The sequence below is a fragment of the Rutilus rutilus genome (assembly GCF_951802725.1).
Source record: "Rutilus rutilus genome assembly, chromosome: 19".
Classification (NCBI taxonomy): Eukaryota; Metazoa; Chordata; class Actinopteri; order Cypriniformes; family Leuciscidae; genus Rutilus; species Rutilus rutilus.
This window is the reverse complement of record NC_140232.1, coordinates 4,769,141-4,790,509: the sequence shown is the minus strand read 5'-3', so window position 1 is coordinate 4,790,509 and position 21,369 is coordinate 4,769,141. Positions and strand designations below refer to the sequence as shown.

General features: G+C 37.6%; 1 protein-coding gene across 7 annotated transcripts in view; it reads right to left on the bottom strand.

The window, feature by feature from the left end:
• The window catches only part of cabin1 (calcineurin binding protein 1), a 130,902-nt gene that overhangs the window by 89,904 nt on the left and 19,629 nt on the right, over positions 1 to 21,369 (bottom strand). For 5 of the 7 annotated variants that reach the window (XM_084389853.1, XM_084389857.1, XM_084389856.1 and 2 more), the window contains exons 16-26: positions 17,149 to 17,346; positions 15,688 to 15,930; positions 13,064 to 13,217; positions 11,247 to 11,359; positions 8,650 to 8,802; positions 2,707 to 2,913; positions 2,476 to 2,621; positions 1,113 to 1,374; positions 639 to 803; positions 445 to 498; positions 204 to 293 (exon numbers count right to left, since the gene is read on the bottom strand). In XM_084389853.1, the coding sequence (XP_084245979.1) occupies positions 204 to 293; positions 445 to 498; positions 639 to 803; positions 1,113 to 1,374; positions 2,476 to 2,621; positions 2,707 to 2,913; positions 8,650 to 8,802; positions 11,247 to 11,359; positions 13,064 to 13,217; positions 15,688 to 15,930; positions 17,149 to 17,346 (1,785 nt within the window). The remainder of the gene's footprint in view (positions 1 to 203; positions 294 to 444; positions 499 to 638; positions 804 to 1,112; positions 1,375 to 2,475; positions 2,622 to 2,706; positions 2,914 to 8,649; positions 8,803 to 11,246; positions 11,360 to 13,063; positions 13,218 to 15,687; positions 15,931 to 17,148; positions 17,347 to 21,369) is intronic. The other 2 variants (XM_084389855.1, XM_084389858.1) reach the window with 1 other exon arrangement.

The following is a 21,369-nucleotide window of genomic DNA, read 5'->3' as shown; positions in this document are numbered from 1 at the left end:
AATATATTGAAAATAATAAAATACATTGTAATAATATTCCACAATATCACTGTATTTTTGATCAAACAAATGGTCGGTACAATTTTTGAAACCGTTTTTGAAAGCAATCTCGAATGCTCACCAGGCCTGCTTTCAAACACGTTTTCCAAAATTGTACGACCTTTTGAATAGTAGTGTCCACCACATCGCAAACCACTACATACCTCTAAGGCCTCCATGGCGAGGTCAGGTGGGTTGTGGTAGTGGATTTTGCGTGGGTATCTGGCCGCCTCCTCGTGCAGGTAGTGTGCAGACTGCAGAAATATGACACAAGAGCTGTAATGAGATGTGCCGGACTGTTGGGAACTCAGAAGCCCCTTTCACACCATCAACGGCTTCGCACGTTTCATCAATTTTTCAACATGTTATCCAACAGGAACTGACTGAATGATGACAAATACATACCAGAACGGAGCCAGACCTGAAGGTGAATTTGCAGTCAATTGACTGACAGCACACCTATGTCAGAGAATGTCCTAATCATTCTCAAACTGTATCATTGAACTATGTTAGATTGAATCAACCACGGCAACAGACGCAATCTCAATAGCCAATCAGATTCTCCAGCGGGTCCGTCATAGCCTAGATTAGAAGATCACCTTTTTGTACAGCTGCAGGTAGTCTTTGGGCGGCAGCTTGCGCTTCTCCGCAATCTTTCCCAGCATGTAGTGAATGAGCCACTCCTCCTCATCGCCGTCACAGCGAGAAGCTCCACGAAAGCACTGCGATGACGTCTCCAACATTGAGTCTCTGCGCTCTTCCATCTATAAACACAAGCAAACAGAAACTGAAACAAATCTTGAAAACTGAATCTCTTATTTCTTGTCGCTACAGCAAACACTCTCGTGTTGTTCTGCAAACAATCATCTCTCTCTCTCTCTCTCAGATAAGTCTATTTATATAGCGCTTTTTACAATACAGATTGTTTCAAAGAAGCTTTACAGTGATAACTGTACAGTTTGTTTTGGCTGTACAGCAGATCTAGAAGAAAATAGTGTCATAGTCCAGCTTAAGTAAGTTCAGTGATGGTTCATTTCTGTTGTAAAAAAGCCTTAATATACAAACAGAAGTACCTGTTTGATCAAGTCCAGGGGAAGTTCGCGTTTCCACTGTTTGAGCTGTCTGGAAGCGAAGGAGTGCAAGGCATAGGACATGGTCCCATACTCGATCCATAGGGAGAGGTTCGAGGGGTCTATCTCCAGAGCCCGTCTGAAACAGGTCAGCACAGCCAGAGAGTTTTTCCAGATGGGGCCGTCACTCCTCAGCTCATTAGAGTTCAACTTGTCCTGGATGCGACTGGCACGCGCCAATGCCATGCCTGCCCATGAGTCAAACCTACATGAGAGATGGAGAGATACAGTAACATAGCTGTGTGCATTCATAGCCTCAAATTAAGAGCTTTTTTAAGACCTGCACAAATAAAATGAATACCATATGAGCAGTGTAGAGCAACTCTATGGATATATCCAAACCATAAAGACACTATAAAAACAATGATTTATACAACTTTACAGCTCAAATAATACAGGTTTTGACAAAATCAAACATTTTCATAAAATGCTAAATCCTCATATTTCAGCCTTTAAACCATTTTATGGAACAGCATAAATATAGCAGGGAAAAAAAGTGCAATATAAAAACTATATAGTAAACAATGTCATAATTATGAATTGCAACAGTGAGTCTGTAGAACGCGCAACAATGATGCGTTTTGACTTTAAAATGCTCAGCGCTTACAATTAAATAATTGCCTTTTCAAGTTTAATATTCACATAAATCCATATCGCGATTCATGTTTTACTGGTCCCGAAATTAAGACCTCTTGAAATGATAACAAAGACTTTTAGTGATAATAATTATATGATATGAAGATATGTAATATAAAAGAAGTATATGATGAAAATTAAGACATTTTAAATATTAAAGGAGAACTCCGGTCAATTTTAACATTGAGCTCATTTTTTTGTACATTTGGAGTGCTGTCAATACAGAGAACAACGACAAAAATCGGTGTTGCCTACACCGTGTTATCCTCTTTTTAAAATTTGCACCCTGTTGACTTCAATGGGGCAATGTTTAAACCTGCTTTTAGCCTCTTAATATCCTTGATGTGTCATTACAAGTGCACAGCCAATGTGAGTGATTCCTTCAGAGTGAACACGAGTGAATCTGACTGCAGTAGATGTGAAAGATAAGAATAAAAATGATGTTATTTAAGCCAGCGCAAATACCTGTATTTACATCCTGTTTTCGGTTGCCGAGTTCACGCCCATAGGTTTAGTTACCTATGATCACGCGCGTGAACTCGACAATCGACTACTTTGGACTTTGACCGAAAACAGGACTAAAAGGACTTTAAGACTTTTTATGGCCCTAAATTTAATCAAACTGAATTTAAGACTTAAGGACACATGGGGATGTAAAATTTTAGCAGACCTGTTGGGACACATGCAGATGTCATGCATGTAGAACTTGATGGCTTTAGACTGCTCTTTGTTTTTGAAGTGGTAGTCCGCCAGCAGGTAGTACAGCTCGTTCACCACAGGGGGCGCCGGGGAAGCTCCTTCTGGAAGCGCTGGCACCTTGGACAAAGAGAAATGCTTTAAGTGACCACATGAACAGACAAAACAGATCTAGACGAACGGACGACGGTCAATGAGCTCATACCTTGACAGCACCTCCCTCAATATAAGCGGACACATCGTCGACGGAGAGTGTGGGGCCGTCATTGCGTGGGATTATTCCAGAAAGCCTTCTAAGCAGGTTGGCAAGGTCAGCTGAGACAGTGCTGGTCTTATAGCTGTCAAACTCTGGCAAGGTCTTGGGCTTAAAGTACTCAAACATAAAGATGGCATCGCTCCAATGAAGCTCCACCTAGATCAGAGAGGACATAGAAAGAGGAAGATAGATGGAAAGAGGCAGACAGACTGATGGCACCATGTAAGCAGGGTCCACAGTGTTATTTTAGTATTATTTACATACTAATTTCAGTTTTCATTCTTTTTATTTTTGTATTTACATTTAGCTTTAATTTTATTGAAATTTTATTTCAGTCAACATTTAAATTACTAGTTTTTTAAGTTCAGTATTAGATTAAAAACACCAAGTTGTTCATCTAATATTTATATTTCAACTTTTTTTAGTTTTAGTTAACAAGGTAAAGGATGGTTCATCACAATACGCTCTGATATCGATTCTCATAGCCAGCGATATGATATTCGTCTAAGACGGTTTCAGTTACAGAAATTAAATAAAGTATCATTACATGTAAAACAACACTGAACAGTCTTCCCTGTATAGACCTTATGTAGCCCCGCCCCTTTTCAGCGCTGCGCTCGTTGTCTTCTGACTTCCGGTCTGTATTTTCACAGTGATATTGCGTATTTATGAATGAACGGCTCGTTTTAAAATCTTCCCGGTCGACTGACATTTGTTAAGACATCTGCTTTAAACATTACAATCCTCATGATAACTTTCGTTAACTTTCCATTAAGTAAATCCACTTCAAAAGCTAATTACTCCTGGACAGCAATGCCATAGAAATATACAGAGCGACCGCAAAAACGGAAGTTCAAAGACATCTTTAGGAAGTTCTAAAGATGGCGGCGCCCTCGGTTCTCTGGTGCATAGGGTCTATACATTAAATATAGATAAATCCGTATTAAAGTTACAAAAGTTATTCAGTGAGTATAACTTTAAGAGCAGTGAGAGATTTTTTCTTTGTTTTTTGTTGTTTGATTAACATTAATGACAGACAGCAGGAATATTAGGCTGCTGTCACTTTAAGAGCTAATGCACAGATCCAATATACTGATACACATGCGTTTTATTTCTCAACTGCTATGCACATAACTGACTGTGTTCATCAGAATATTCGCCAAGATGGGCATTTTGACATCATTTTGTCTGAATTCGTCCGTTCGAGCACAAAAAGAAGCGAAAGACTACTTCTCACAAAGACACTTTCACGTCTTTTTGCACTTGAATTTTTAAATTGGCAAGGCTTTGGCCACTAAATTAACCTGCCTGTGAATTAAAATCACACACACACACACATATATATACATATCAGTTAAAAAAAAACGTATAATTACTATTTTTTAATAAAATTGTACTATAATATATATAATTTATACAATATAATTTTGTCTCTGATGGTGGGATTTAAATCATTTTCTCCCTGTCACTTTTTACTATATCAATTTTGGTCACTGCATGTACATCTCAATGAGCTGCAGCTTTTGCTGTACACACATGAATGGCAAGTTTTGACTGGATTTCTGTCTGGATATCTGTGAATTAGAACAGGCTCTTTTTGTCCCCCGGAGGAATAACAGTAATCTGAACACAACGACAGGCGTGCAATAATATCCTCCACGCTGAGATATTTTTCATTATCAGAACCATTCGAGTACAATGACGAGTGACAAAAGACGGAATAATCAATTACCCATCTGAATAAAACGCAATTTTCCCACTGGCATTATAACAATGTTTTTTGGGAGAAATGAGTCTAACGCCTATAACAAGGCCAAAAAATTTAGCTGATTAGTTTTGATTTATAACACTAACAATGTAGGATCAGATAAATGAAAGAAACAAAACGTGGTTGATGCTAAAGAGAATAAAACTAGATTATACTGTTTGTTAATTAACTCAGAAAAAGTAAGTGGCTAAAAATCACTCAGGATGAGTTATGGATGGAAACTAGCTTTTGTTCAGCAAACCGGGATCCAGTCATTTGTAACCTGATAATGATTCCGAAAGAAAATGTAATTACGCCACATTTTGTTGCATGTATCCTTTGTGGATTAGATCATTCCAGAATGCACAACTCACTAAATTCATCCAAAATTGTGACCCTGGACCACAAAACCAGTCACATGGGTCAATTTTTGGAAATTAAGATTTATACAGCATCTGAAAGCTGAATAATTAAGCTTCTCATTGATGTATGGTTTGTTAGGATAGGACAATATTTGGCCGAGATACAACTATTGAACATCTGGAATCTGAGGGTGCAAAAAAAATCGAAACATTGAGAAAATCTCCTTTAAAGTTGTGCATTTATGTTCACGATTGTGCTGCATTCACTCACAAAAATAAATGTTTTATATATTTATGGTAGGAAATTTACAAAATATCTTCATGGACCATGATCTTTACTTAATATCCTAATGATTTTTGGCATAAAAGAAAATTCGATAATTTTGACCCATACAATGTATTGTTGTTGCCACAAATATACCCGTGCGACATGTGACTGGTTTTGTGATCCAGGGTCACAATTCAGGAAAAAGTCGAGAGAAATGTTGATTTTTAAACCTACAGTATAAATGTATTTGATTCCCTATTGCAAAGTAGTGTAGAAGCATGCTAATTATAACAACCACAGCTAAAAAACCCAAATTACCAACATTCACTTTGAGTTTTGTGGTTGTTTTTCCCTTTTGCTAAAATGGCGCTGTACCTCACAGCTCCACAGTCGAAGCACAGTTCAATATTTGCCAGTTGCCTGCAAAAACACGAGCAGCATCTACACCACACAATCTGTTTCCTCCAGAGACAGAAATAAGCACAGAACACCTCGGTATTGTACTTTGATGGTGTGTACAGCAGTTCCTGTGTACAGAGCAGTGCTGCATAATGGGAGTGTGTGGGTGGCTAAATGATCAATGTGACTCTTGCTGCCAAAAGATAATCAATCACCGAATTCTTGCTGAATCAGACCGCCAACTCCAACACCCAACACGCCACCTACCTTCATTAGCACGGGGACAGAGCTCATTCACCAGGTTTAAAGCTTTTAGCTCTTACAGACATAAAATGAGGAGAGTATGGAGATGTGTTAGGGAGTAGCTTACGATACTTAAGTAAATGAAGTCAACACTCTTAACTTAAATACATTTTAGTAGCAGAAAGCATTTTTAGTAGTAGCTTCATTTGCAGAAAAAAAGGCATTTATTCCTAAAAGTATTGGTGTAGCGTGACAGTCACAGTTGTTTATGATACATTATTCAGTGGGCACAAAGAATATAGAGTGAGAGAAGAGTCACAGAGTAAAAGTAGGCGGAGTCTCAGAGACACACTACACAGGGTTAGGCTATTATGTAATCGCCACGGACCAATGGTAGTTCAAAGGCTTTTCTGGAAAGTTTCAAAACTCCTGAAACTGACACAAAATGGCTTGATTTTGTTCGAAACGACGTTGATCTTCAATTTCGCTTTAAGTATAACACTAGGGGGTGGGAATCAACAGAGACCTGGCGATATGATATTATAATAATATCTAGGTCACAAATCAATAACACTCTGTCCGTGCCAAAAAAATGCTATTCAGCCTCTTTCAATGTGCTTTTCAATTTGATAGTGACAAAAATGATATTGCCATTTAAGTTGTTTAAATGTGTTTTTGTTTGTAGTTGCTAAATAGACTGCTTAAAGTCCCCCTGTAGTGAAAATCAAGCTTTTAATGTTGTTTATATGTCCATGTGGTGTTTTTAATATGCTTTAAGACAAAACCATGTGTAAGTTCATAAGTCGACACCATTGCTGAGTATTTCCTCCTTAAAACTGCAGTGAACCAATGACAGTCTCAAAAACACGCTTTGAAATCGCTGGTGTTTCTGACGTCACAAACTACCTTGTAACCAATCAGATCAACGTGTGATCATCAACGAGTGGATCTCTGAGCTGAGTGAGTGAGTGAGTGGAGGCGGGGTTCATTTGCATATTCCATATACTCACTTATAGTAAATGAGGCAAGGGAGTCGAGTTATTAATTTCCTTCTGTGTGTGCCTCTGAGTGAGTTCACGTAGTGTAACAGCGCAGCGCTTCTGGGTTGTACGTCAGAACGTAGGCTCACTATTAGTTGAATAAAGTCGTTATTTGGGGGTTTTTTGCGCACAAAAAGTATTCTCGTCGCTTGATAAACTTAAGGTTGAGCCACTGTAGTCATTTGGACTATTTTAAACATTGTCTTTACTAACTTTCTGGGCCGGCAAGTTTCAATAACAGAGAAGCCTGTGGAGGAGTGAGACAGCTCTCAGATTTCATCAAAGATATCTTAATTTGTGTTCTGAAGATGAACGAAAGTCTTGCGGGGTTGGAACAACATGAGGATGAGTAATTACTGACAGAATTTTCATTTTTGGGTGAACTAGCCCTTTAAGGCATGAAGACATTTTTTTTCAAGGAAAGAACATTTAATATGTAATTTTGGTGATCAAAGATGAATTTTAAGGGATTCAATTATTGACTACAGGGGGACTTTAAACACTTGCTAGAAAGGTTAGATCTTTTCATTTTTCCAACCATGCGAGAACAAACCTTATTAGTTCTTGCACATCAAGCAAGCACGTTTGAGCTTCAGTTTACCATATTTTGACGTTTATATGTGAATAAAAGCCAAAATTAAAACTGTTCATCATATAAAAAGATTGTGTTTCTTCAGAAGACTTGGATTTAACCACACAGTTCAAGTGGAATACATTTACAATGTCTTTATGAACTTTAACAAGCTTGAAAATATTGGATGCATGGACAGGGCTAGCATTTCACTCACATTTGCAACTAAAAATAGATGTGTGAAAAATGTCTTTAGGAGCATGTGTGTTTAGTAAGAGAGCACATTTTATCTCCCTCATCTTTGAATAACACGGAATCACTTGTATTTGTCATTTGCAAGTGTGTGTGTGTGTGTTTGCTTGCAAAGCAAAAAATGTATTGCTTTTCATTAATTTTAGAGACAACATGTTACAACGTTTAGCTACATGGTAAGCTACAATTACTGGAAGGCTGCTGTATTTATTATTGCTTGACATATTGATTCAATATCGATTAATTTGGATAATTATTAGGTACAGTAGATACTTGTTAATTTTTCTCAAGAAAAAAAATAATCTCTGAGAGCCCTGTCAGCTGGTATTATTATAATAACAACTTTATAATATGTTAATGATATAAGTAAAAATATAATATGTAGCCTAATATAGTGGACATATTTAACAAAACACTCCTCTCAATAGCTACTTTTTCTAGCCTATATATGGTCATTAAATGGCTTTCCTGAAGTAGATGTAACGTTGTGTGACCTTGTTCTCTACCTGTTTTATGGACCTCTTACCGCGGTTGAAAAACACTGATTAATCCGAGGCATATACATTTCGGTAAGCTGTACTACATCTTTCGACATGCCTATTGTTCATTCAGGGTTATTTACTAGTAGCCTAGTAAAGAAGAGTTAGAGATGATCGGTTCGCGTGCCGCTTGAACTCTGTCAGAGATGTGTCACGTCACATTTACAAGCAACCTGCTCTGTCTTGTCTGTCGGTGTCAGTGTCCTCTTCTTCGCGATGAGAAAATGGATGTGTGGCGTGAGAGCGTGTGAAAAGTGTCAGCTGTGTGAGTCACACGCTGAATGAGTGAGAGTTGGCAGCCCTGCACCTGCATGGCCTTGGTTATTTCAAAGTTGTTTCACATGCAGAGTAAGCTATTATTTTGATGAAAGATTTTAGAAACAAACATTTATTCTCTTTTGAACAACAAGCACTGATGAATTGCGTGCATCAGGGACATTTAGTAAGTTAATATGTGTGTGTGTGTGTTACCTGTGGGGCAGAATGCTCCTCCAGGTATCGGGCTTTGCTCTTCTTGCTCGGGTAAGCGTACAAGCAGAAGAAACACTGCTCCAGTGCCGTCTCCAGATCCTCTTTATACGGCAGCTTCTCCTGTCCTGAGAGCGTCTCCCGCAGCACACGCACCTGAACACACAGACAAGCACAATCATTACACTGCACAAGCTTTTCTCATTTCAGGGCAAAATATGTAGCTAAATGGTGCAGTGCTGTTTTTAACTCAATTACACTACACTAAGTTTGGGGTCGGTAAGATTTTTTTAATGTTTTTAAAGAAGTATCTTCTGCTCACCGAGGCTACATTTATATGATAAAATACAGTAAAAGAGTAAATTTGCAAAACATTATTAAAAATAACTTTTCTATGTTGATATCAGGGTTTCCGTTGTCCGGTAATTGCCGGACATTGACCGGAAAAAAAATTAAATGTCCGACAAAATTAAATCTCTCCGGTCAAATTGTCCGATTAAAATGGCCTAACACCGTGTCCTAACTAACTACATGAGACGCGATAAAAGGTAGGCCTATCTTTTCCATGTTAATCAGAGTTTTTGTCCAAACCAGACGCGATGGCGACACGCGACATTTCTAATTTAGAAACGGTATCTATTTTTCTGCGACGTCGCGCTGGAACATCAAACACAAAGTGTGGCAATGATAATCTCTGGTAGGCTACTGTTTATGTGCTTTATTTAATGTTAAAAGCGTGAAATGTGACTTTGAATATCATTTAGTGCTCCAGCTTTGAAGCTGTAAAAGCAACAATGGATATAATTCACCTCAGATCTTGAAATTAAACAAATGGAAACATGAACGTTAAAACTGTGAACAAACAGGTGTATTATTTGACAAAGAATATTTTAGTAACTCAGTAGCCTATTTTTTAAATGGTGTAATATCTGTGAATGTTATTATGTAGCTACTTATCCATTTTCTTGCGAGTGCCTCAAGTTTACTCTCTAGTCGGTAGTCGGTTAAAAAAAAAGAGTGATCTCTAAATTAGGCTATTATAGGCAGTGGACTAAACGCTACTACAGTTAGCCATCTCATTCCAAGATCTTTTTGTGTGAAGTGAACAAATCCCTCACACTCAATTTTTCATAACTGTCACAAAGAACCAGCAAAAGTAATGATTATGAATATGTAAAATATTTCAATGAGACATTTTAATTGTCTATTAATAAACAAGTGTTTTCTGTGTCGGCTGCAAAGATGAAGTCTGACTCGCGATCTTCGCAGTAGCCTAGTGAACGCGCCGGAGAGAGATAGACATTTCATACAGATTACATCGTTTTATTTTATTTTGAATGGTTCTGTTTAAAAGTAGAGATTTATGTAGATAATAGATATATTTCTTTTTTTTTCTTTTTTTTTTTTTGGTGTGTGAGGCGAGTAGGCTACCTTAGGTCTATACGTTACATTTCGGTTCATAGATGATAGCTTAACGTTAGCTCCAGACAGTTCAGGCGCTGGCGCCTCCATTTCGTGATTATTTATTGTCTGCTATATTTACTTTTTATTTAATAAATCGAGAAAATTGGATAATGAAACACTGATTAAAATTAAGATACAATTAATACAAAACGAAATTCGTTTTAAAGAAAGGCTTTGTGCTTTCTGTTTGAGGTCTCTGTGGAAGTTTTAAAGCAGTCTTTTAGTGCCGCTTTGAACGGTCGCGACGCGTCCGTAATGGAGAACTGTCACGTAAGATGGTAATATTATAAATAATAAATCGTGTAATAATCCCGCCCCCCTAATTAAGAGGCGGTATTTGACCGGCATATCATCAAAATGTCCGGAAAACGAAACCTCTGCCGGTCACTTTGACCGGCACCATTTTTTTCTAGCGGAAACTCTGGTTGATATATAGTAAAATGTAATTTATTCCTGTGATCAAAGCTACATTTTCGTCATCATTACTCTTCAGTGTCACATGATCCTTCAGAAATCATTGTAATATGAGGATTTGCTGCTCAAGAAACATTTCTGATTATTATTGATGTTGAAAACAGTTGTGCTGCTTCATATTTTTGTGGAAACTGTGATTATAGGGAATTCTTTGATGAATAGAAAGTTCAAAAGAACAGTGTTTATTTGAAAGAGAAATATCTTGTAACATTACAAAATGTCTTTACCGTCACATTTAATGCATCCTTGCTGGATAAAAGTATTAATTTCTTTCTAGAAAAAAAAAAAAAAAATCTTACTGACCACAACTGGCCTTTTATTGTGGCCAGCCTAAGGCACAGCTGTGCAATAATCATGCTGTCTAATCAGCATCTTGATATGCCACACCTGTGAGGTGGATGGATTATCTCGGCGAAGGAGAAGTGCTCACTAACACAGATTTAGACAGATTTGTGAACAATATTTGAGAGAAATAGGCCTTTTGTGTACATAGAAAAGGTCTTAGATCTTTGAGTTCAGCTCATGAAAAATGGGGGCAAAAACAAAAGTGTTGCGTTTATAATTTTGTTCAGTGTAGTTCAAAAATGACAAAATTCAGGTCCTGATTACAGAAGCATCGTAAACATGTTCCAGAAAGATCGGCATGATATGACAAGACTCACAAAGAACTTGAGCAGAGCGCCATCAGAGTTGCAGCACCAGGAGCGCCGGCCCAGGTATTCATGAGCCGTGTTCAGGAGCATGAGGGAGGAGGGAAGCAGTGGAGTGTCATCCTCTACAGATCACACACACACACACACATCTGGGTCAACAACACGCTCAAATACTAATACATACTGAGGTTATCACTATACTTAAACGTACACTATGTCACTTTTGGCCCTCTATGGTTAAAATAAACTGCACGCATCTTGCAGAAGGACATTGTTTTGGTTGTGCTTCGGCTCTGTGTGACCGTGCGGATGAATATGACCCTTTACAATAGATCCTGCTTTTCAATGAACTCTGTTAGAGCTACACATGGCAGTTTACCTGTTCAATAAAATATCTTCCTCTCCTGTTGAATAATAAAAACACAACATTTCAAATCCTTCAGTTCTCGCCATCTCTGAAAAGCCAAGCTGATGTTGATTCTGGTTTTATTACGAGCTCTGTCTCGTTCTCTTTTCCCGATCGGGAAAGTTTATCATTTGCATGGCTTTTTAAGTCTTGCCATTTTAAACATTCAAGTGATTTAAAAGCGATTTCAAGTGCAAGAAGTATGGAAAAGAACTCGTGAACAAATACAGACATAATTGTGTTAAAATGCCAGTATTAGCGAGTACCCTAGTAAACAGTCATTTACAGAAGTGGCCAAAAGTGATGTCCAGCCTAGGAAAACTGACATCTTCATCCCTTATTTAAATATGATTAAAAATTGGTTAAAGATTTTGCAAGCATATTGCACAGTTGAGCTTGGAGTCGATATTTTTATAACGAAACAAGCCAAATTGTGCAGACATCATTTTTGGCCAGGTTGTCCAAAGAAATTATGAACGCATGCAAAAACAAAAGAGAGCCAACAAAATATTTACAAATGATCATGTTGTAGTCAATGTATGCTTTTTCCTCTTAGCTTTTGGTTATTCTATGCACTTTTTTACATAACAAAAAAAACCTGTTTGCTTTTTTTGGCAAATAGTTTTAATCAGATAAATAGCTTAACCTAGTTAAGTGTTTTGTTTATCCCTCATTTTTTAAATATATATATATAAAATACATTTAAAAAATCCTCATATTTTAATGTTTAATCAAACTTTTAGGGTCTTTAAAAACAAATACCCCCTCCGGACATCACTTTTGGCGACTAATGTATGTTTTAAGTGAACGTAAACAGTTGAGGGAACAAAAACGCATGGATATCCTGGATCTGTGGTCTTAAAGTGACATATACCTGTCATTTATGTTAATTAAAGAACAAGAGACAAAGAGAAAATCACTCACTGCTCCTGACTCAACGACTTTTATAACTTTAATTAGGATTATCTATATATAATTAATACAGTGAAGACTATGCAGTGTCATTTTACATTTAATTACTTTATTCAATTTCTGTACCTGAATACTAAAAAATATTAATTTGTACGAAAAACCTAAAAAACTAATTTGTATCTTTGTTCAGTTGTATTTATTTGTGCTATTGGTAATTTATTTATTTTGATTAAACTAATGACTGTTCACTTGTCTTCAACAGTGTTTGCTGTGGTAACGAAATTAGAATTGAGATTTGTAAAATTTCACTAGGATCTAAAAATGTTGGTGTCATAACCTTACTTACTTGAAGGTAAAAAACAACAAAAACAAGAACTATTTTATAGATTTGTTTTGTGAAAATATTGGCAGGGCAAATACAAATTTGAACCACTGGCCCGACCAGACCAACAGAAGACATCTTTAGTGTTGAGCCCTGTTTAATGTCGTTATCTTTCTTTCTTCATACCATCGTCATCCTCGTCTGTGAGGTGCTGTCGCAGCATGCAGTCGAACGCTGCCTCCTCCTGTTTGATGAGGTGGTACAGCAGAATCCATGGCAACAGTGATGAGAAATGAGCCTCTTTGGGGTCATCAGGTAAGACCATGCTGTTGGCTATCAACTAGAGAAGGAGCATACACACACACACCCAGTAGTTAAAACCTGAGAAATGTGATCATGTAGATACAAACGCTCCCGTTAAAGGAATAGTTCACCCAAAAATAAAAGTTAGCCCATGATTTACTCACCCTGAAGCCATCCTAGGCGTATATGACATTCTTCTTACAGACGAATACAATCAGAGTCATATAAAAAAATTGTCCTGGCTCTTCCACGCTTTATAATGGGAGTCAATAGCCGCAGGTACATCACACACTGTCGGGCCAAAAGCGGGCGTGCTAGTGCGTACCAGGGCCAGTCGCGTTTCCACTGTCACTTCCGGGGCTTGATCGGGCCTTGTCAGGGCTTCCTCTGGGCCAAAGGCCAGGGTTTTCTGGCCCGCCGAATACCTTGGTCCAAAGCGGGCCAGCTCGGGCTAGAGGAGTGGTTACGAACAGAGGCGGGGTTTACCTGAGTCTGGAGACGGCAGCGCCGGATGATTCTGTCAGCTAACATCAGCAGACTTTTAAAATCATTTACCTCAAAACTCACTTTCATGTTTGAATGCCTTCTTTTTGTGATCTGATGTGGTTTCTGATCACCGTATAACGTAGAAATATTTATCCGCGATGCAAAAGACTATGCACGCTAACCATTACCATAGTAAACATGGTAAATATGAACGCTTGAAGAAATCAGACAAATCATAAAGGCTATCACAATCATGGTTTTATTTGATCTGTCAGTAGCCTACGTCTCGTCTCTTTATACTGGACTATCATAAAATAAAGCAACCTTTTTTTCGGGAGCTTCCTCTATTTCTCTGACTGAAAATATATCTGTAGCCTACTGGGAGTCGAGGGAGTGTTAAAGCTCCTGGTGGCATATTTGTAGAAATGATCATTTACATCACATTTAGAAAGAATAATGTCCTGTAACTAACAACTAAACAGAAACAGACGTGACTGAATAAGTAAGTGTGTCCTCTTTCTTTTGTGAAATAGAACGGTAAACCACTTTATTTCTGTGTGACTAATGTGCAATTTTGAGACAAACTAATTCATTATGATCAATGTATAATTTTTTATTGTAAACCTGTGGTAAAACATCGATGCTTGGGTTTTAAATATTCAAGTAAACAACAAAAATGCCAGCAAACGGTCGCTTTTATCATGTTTGTTTCCAGTGATTTCTTTCTGATTAGTTTGATTCATTTGTTGATAAAATGATGGGTTAGTGTGACGTTGTTCCAGAGAGGCATGTTACGGCGTGTTACGGGCGTGTTTTAGTGAAGCGCTGCGGAGCTTCTGGCCCGGCTAATGGTATATTTTTTTGGAAGTCCATCAAAGCGCATCAATCCGTGATAAAAGTGCTCAACACGGCTCTGCGAGGGTTAATAGACCAATTCCGAGCCGACGTCACAGTTATGTCACGACGTTAGCTGGTGGCAAAACAAAGGGAAAACTGGAGGCGGCCAATACAAACCAGCACAGATTCGGCTACATAATAAGGAGCTTAGATTATTATTATTATTATTATTAACTGTCATCTTGTTGTGTTGTTGGGTGCAAAAATCTATGAAAAATGAATATGCTGTATATGGAATTTTTATTTCTAGAAAACATTCACACCTTTAAAATTGCACCGTAATGTCACTCTTTACATTGTCGTCTACTGGCCTTGGCTCTGACTAGGCAGAACTTCGGATCGTACCACACAAGTCTTGTACGTGGCCATTCAGCACATAGTTATAGGCATTTAAAGATTTATATGCCCTCAGTTTCTCTTTACCCTCGGTTTCTCTATCAGGTAGGTGTAAGAAGTCAGGCAACTCAGCCGGAGGTAGCGTTAACGTTAATCCTGTCAGATCGTCCATCCATTGACTGAGCGCTTACGGGTCAGCCAATCTGATTCCGTCTGTTAAAATTAACTTTTGCAAATAACAATCGCAGTCCTGGACAGTGGGTGACCTTGCACATTAAGATAAAATCGGATTTTCTCCAGTCATTGTTAAAAAACAAGGTAACAAAACTTGCAAGCGGCCAGAAGGATCGTTCTGCCACCACCTAAGCTCCGCCCACAAAAAAACATCACCATGTTTACTAAACGAAAAGTCCTTCTGAAGTGAAGCGATGCGTTCGTGTAAGAAAAATATCCATAATTAAAACTTAATCGACTAAAATAACTAGCTTCTGGCAGTCGGCTGTACGCAAGTCGACTTACGGCAATATCACTCCAGAAGGCCTTTAATAACCCCTGCAGAGCCGTTTGGGACACTTTTATCACGGATGGAGGCCCTTTGATGGACTTGAAAAATATATACCCATTGACTCCCATTATAAAGCGTGGAAGAGCCGGGACATTTTCTAATATAACTCCGATTGTATTCGTCTGAAAGAAGAAAGTCATATACATCTAGGATGACTTGAGAGTGAGTAAATCATGGGCTAACTTTCATTTTTGGGTGAACTCTCTCTTTAATCCACACAGACCTGTATGAGGTTGTTGGCGAGGCGAGGCAGGTTTGTGGAGCGCGGTGTGAGACAGAGAAGCTCAGGCTTGTCAGTGATGCAGATTTCAACGCCCTTCAGCAGGGCCGTGATGGTTGAAACCCACTCCTCCTTGGCAGAGGGGCTGCTGGGTAATGAAGAGTTCAAGTGCTGCATGGCCTCGTTGAGAGACACTTCAGATGTCTCAAAGCAGGAGCTGAAGTCTTTCAGTCGCAGCAGGGAACTCTGGGGGAGAAAAAAAAACAAAGATGGATGTGGAGTCAACAGGTTAAGTGTCTGGTTAAACGCCACACTTTTGTTGAATTGAGGGTTTAGGAAATGTTCGGTCAAGCTTGTCACATTTAAGACAAATGGGATATCGCACACTTTGAGTAAAGCTAGTCATTATTCCAGTAATACCTAGCTTTTAGCATGCTGGCTCTATCATTTTGAGCTCTGATATGAATCCAACTGATCCACAGATAACACGGCTGCGTTTATGAGACAATCCAGTAACACTTATACTTGTATATTGCAGAATAAAGGTATTCATAAAGCCTAATTATATGCATTATGTGTTATTCACTACCGTGCAAAAGTTTTGTAAGATTTGATTGTGAAAGACCTCTTGAATGCTCACCAAGTCTGCATTTATTTGAATACTGTGAAATATTATAAAAATGTAAAATATCCGTTTTCTATACGAAGTGTAATTTACTCCTGTGATCAAAGCTGGATTTTCAGCATCATTACTCCAGTCTTCCGTGTCACATGATCCTTCAGAAATCATTCTAATATGAGGATTTCATGCTCAAGAAGTTTGAAAAAAAAAAAACGTAATTATTTTTTTTACCAAGAGGATTTTGGAATCTAGAAATCTCTTTTTATCACTGCATAAATCCAAAAATACTGTCATCAGTCTGCAGCCAAAAGAAGTTTAGGACTAAAATGTTCTGTGGAGATTTTGGACTTATTTTGAATATGTGTACTGTAATATTAAAAGTGTAATAAAATAAACACTTTGGATGATCTCCAAATAGACTTGTGCATGAAAAAACTGTTTTTGTAACTTTCTTTAAAGAGAATAACACTTCATTATACATAAAATAACACTTCACTAACAGTATATCGCTGGCCACATATTTCAAACTTCTTTTTACCCCTAAGCGAAGAACGAAAATGACTTTGCCATGAGCATATCGGGTCCTTAAGAGTTCGACCAATCACAACAGACTGGGCCATCTGACCAATCAGAGCAGAGCATGCTCTAAGAAAGGAAGGGTTTAACTTTAGAGAGACTGAATCATTGATCAAACCGTTTCAGGAACTATGAGAATAGTGGTGATGCTGAAATGTGTTTTTGACCTTGGATGAATGTACACCTGTTGTCGGAGACTCCAAAACAACATTAGGAGCCTATAAAATAGCATATTAGTGTCAGTTTAAGGAGAATGTGTGATGTACCTGCAGCAGCAGCAGCTGTGCTGGTCTCTCGGGAGCAGAGCTGATGTAATCCAGGGGTTTGAGTCGTGCCGAGCCCTGGCCAAAGCTCAGTGTGGGCTGCAGTAAACGCACCACAGACTGATAGTCTCCCGCGTCGAACAGTCTCTGGATCTCCTCTAGAGACTGACATCGTTCTAGAGACTTCAACTTCTTCTCAATCTAAACAGAGCAATGAACATTTGATATGATTCTATACTTAATTGGGTCATATCATGCAAAACCGGACCAATGCAGGCATACTCTAGCATTCGCAGCACAACACAAAGTGTTCCAGTTCACCCAGACTATTTTATTGGAAACTAAGCTGCAAAAACTATCTTCATAATGGTATCGGCCGAGATATGTTCATTTTTTATGTTATCGTTATCGGACCGATAAGAAAATTTAGCCCATATATTAAAGCCAATAAATAATGGATTATTTCCTTAAGCTGAGACACTTCACTGTTCGCCATGATGGTTTTAAATTGCTTGAAATATGATTGAAATCACTTTAAAAAGGAAAATACAGTTCAGTGCGACATGTGCAGCGCAAGTCTGTCATATAGGCTGCATAAAGTTATAATCAGAACATTATAATTGTGTTTGGGACATGGCTTTCATTGGTGAGACTTCTGTTTAGTGTGCAATACTATGTACTTACTATAGTAAATAACTAGGTTTGCACCTGCATAACGATAGCAAGCAATTCTTTTGACCTTGATATGGGTAACGAAGACTGCACAATGAGGTCTCAACTTGCACCTGCATAATAGGAATCCCTTCTTTGGCCTTCGACATGTGATCATGTTTCACTACTTGCTACTTGTATGGAATAGCTAGAAGATTGGATGAGCTAATTAAAAAGAGTTGGAAAGTACCCTGTAAACTATGTTTTTGGGGAGACTGTCTGAAGATGAAAAGAAAAGGCAAACACCTGTATAAAAACAGTATAAAAATGAGAGCTACGAGTGTAATTGTTAGATGTCTCCATCAATAAAGTCAAAGCTGTGACATCTGGAACTCTGTCACTCGAGTGATTTCTTGCAAAGAGGAGGAGATTTTCTCCACGACAGTACTAACCCTAAATCGACTCCTAAACCTAACCTTAACCCATGTACGCATAAACACACAAATACACGCAAAACCAGTTCTACTACAGGTGCCACTAGTGGACACAAAAAAAGTTTAAGAAGAAAGTTTACAGAACAGCGTACACCATACAGTTCTGTCTCCACACACACTTTCACTATCGTTGTGTAAATTAATTTAGCCTTGGCATTTATAAAAAATAATAATAATTGTTTGTATGAACACCACTATAAGTTATGTTATGCACTGCTATTTTTCATTATTACTGAATGTAATAATAAAATGACTCTAATACACCGATGTGACTAATCTGTGTGTGTTTTTTTCTCAACAACAAAGTTTTGCCTCCGCGTGCCTTAGTGTTGCACGGTGCACCGATACTTCAAAAGTATCGCGATTCTCGGAAATTAAAAACGTCACGATTCCTAAATTTATTAGTATCGATACTTCTAAGAATGACCGCGTTCCAGATTTGTAAGGCCGGTGACACACTGGATGCGTGGCGTGAGCGTCTCAGCTGCGTGGCGTGTCCGTTTTTATTTTGGCACCCTTGTTAACAGGTTAGAGCTAGCACACTGCCTGTGTGACACGCGCGCCCGCTAGAAATAGAACCGACGCCTATTTTTCAAGCGTGTTGTAAGCGTTTCTAGGCAAAATAGAATAGGAAAAGATGTTTATATGTCATTTTGACACGAATACATATTAATAAATGACATTTTGATGTTTGAAAGTCTAGGTTTTGACATAAATGCAGATATAAATGTAATTTAAAAAAAATATTATCGATTTTCAAATACTGCACCTCTCAATACAGAACGAAATATTCTGTAAGCTATTTTGCCGTCAACACTGCCGACGTTGTCTTTGCTGCTATATATTATGTTTAACATGAAGTATAGGCCTTCCACAACTCTCTCCCCATATGTCAAATATATCACCAATGAGGCTTATCATATGTTACCAATATTAAACATTGTTTAATATAATCGCTGTTCATATTTTTATTCAAAGTTCAGAATCAAGATAAAGTTATTACCGGTAACTCTTATGTTTCTTATGATAACTGAGATAATGCTGCTAAATTTATTATTTTTTTTACCTTGAATGTCATTGCTCTAATTTATTTTTTATATTTTGATATTTCATATTTTGGTCAAATGTTTAATATATTTGCTGTTCATATGTTCATTTATTAGTGTGTATTATGATCAGTGATGGGAATAACGGCGTTATAAATAAACGGCGTTACTAACGGCGTTATTTTTTTCAGTAACGAGTAATCAAACTAATTACTGCTTCCTCCATAACAACGCCGTTACCGTTACTGTCAATAAAAATGCGGCGTTACTATAATTGAGCTCACTGAAGCGGTTTTCATCCGAGTAGGCTCTCTCTCAGCCATAGGACCTGCAAAGTTTTTTCTCTGGTGTGTGTGTGTGTTTATGAGGCGCCGGACTGGACAAAATCGAGGCGAATGCCGCGAGCGCGCTCGACAGTGTGCGAGAGAGACCGAATGTGTCCGAGCATAAATACTTTATTTATAAATAAATGACACATTTCAGCATTAGAATAATATCTGTAGCATATCAGTATCATATCATATGCAATGTTTTAATTAGTTTATATAACATAAACTCCAAAATAACCTGCAGGGAACGTTCAAACATATTTGACGGTTGTGAACACGTGCGGCAAACATGACTAGAATTTGGCTAAAATAAATAACCTCTGATGATGACGTCCTCTGTAGGTTATAAAAATAACCCCCCAAAAGATTATATTATTATTTATGTTGATACATTGTTCAGCATTATATTTAATTTAATAGTTGTCTCTCACATTGTCCCACAGCAACATTAAAATAGTGTAGTGTACAATGTTTTATAATAATAATAAGATGTTCTATTTAGTGTCCATTTCATTCATTTAACATTTCATATTGGGGGTATCTTTCTTATAAGTAATTTTCTAAATTTCTTACATTTAAACTTTTTTTTTTTTTTTAAGTAACGCAATAGTTACTTTTCCTGGTAATTAGTTACTTTTGTAATGATGTAATTCAGTTACTAACTCAGTTACTTTTTGAGAGAAGTAACAAGTAACTATAACCAATTACTTTTTTTAAGTAACTTACCCAACACTGATTATGATTAGAATGTTGTCCCGGTTTTAAAATAAAGCACAGCAATGATATTTGAGAGTGTTTCTCCCTTTTCAGGAAAAGTATCGAAATCGCAATTCTTGACTTGGTATCGGTATCGAAACAATAATTTTGGTATCGTGACAACACTAGTGTGCCTTACACCAAAGACTTTAGATGTACACTGACCGTGCGCTCGTATCACTATGAATGGGAGAAAGTGCAACGCGCATTATGGCAGAATAAGTCTGCCTTGTGAGTAAAAGAGTCATTGCGTCACTGCAGCCGCCATTAGAAGCTCCGGGTCCTACAGAAACAGTCAGTGTTCTGAAACGAGCGCACGTGCATTAGCGGATCTAGCCTGAAAAATGCAGTTTTTCGTCATGATTTGAGCGTTTAGAAACAAAATTTATGAGACAGTTGTTGTCAGATTTCATTGGGGATTTCAAATGTGAAATTTAAAAGTGAGCTAGTAAAATACTTTGAATTACTTTAAGACAGAAATAATGATACTGTGTGGTTGAGATACTGACGGTTTGTGAAGCTTGTGAACACAGATCTGAATGTTCCAGTGTGATTTTGTCAAAGAATTAATAGACACAGACGAGTCGTTTTCCTTTATAAATGAGATTGCGTGAGTGTTTGAATCGAGATTGCAGTCTTTTACCGATTAATCGTGCAGCTCTAATACACACATTCAAAAGTCTATGCATTTATTTAATCAAAAATACAGTAAAAAAGCAATCTTGTGAAATCATTTAAATTTTAAACAACTGTTTTGCATTGTAATATATTTTAAAATGCAATTTATTCCTGTGATCAAACTGGATTTTTTAGCATCATTACTCCATCGTTCTGATATGCTGATCAAGAAATATTTCTTATTATTATCAATGCTGACATATTATAGTTACGTTAATATTTTTGTGAAAACTGTGAGACTTTATTTCCAAAGATTCTTTTATAAACAGA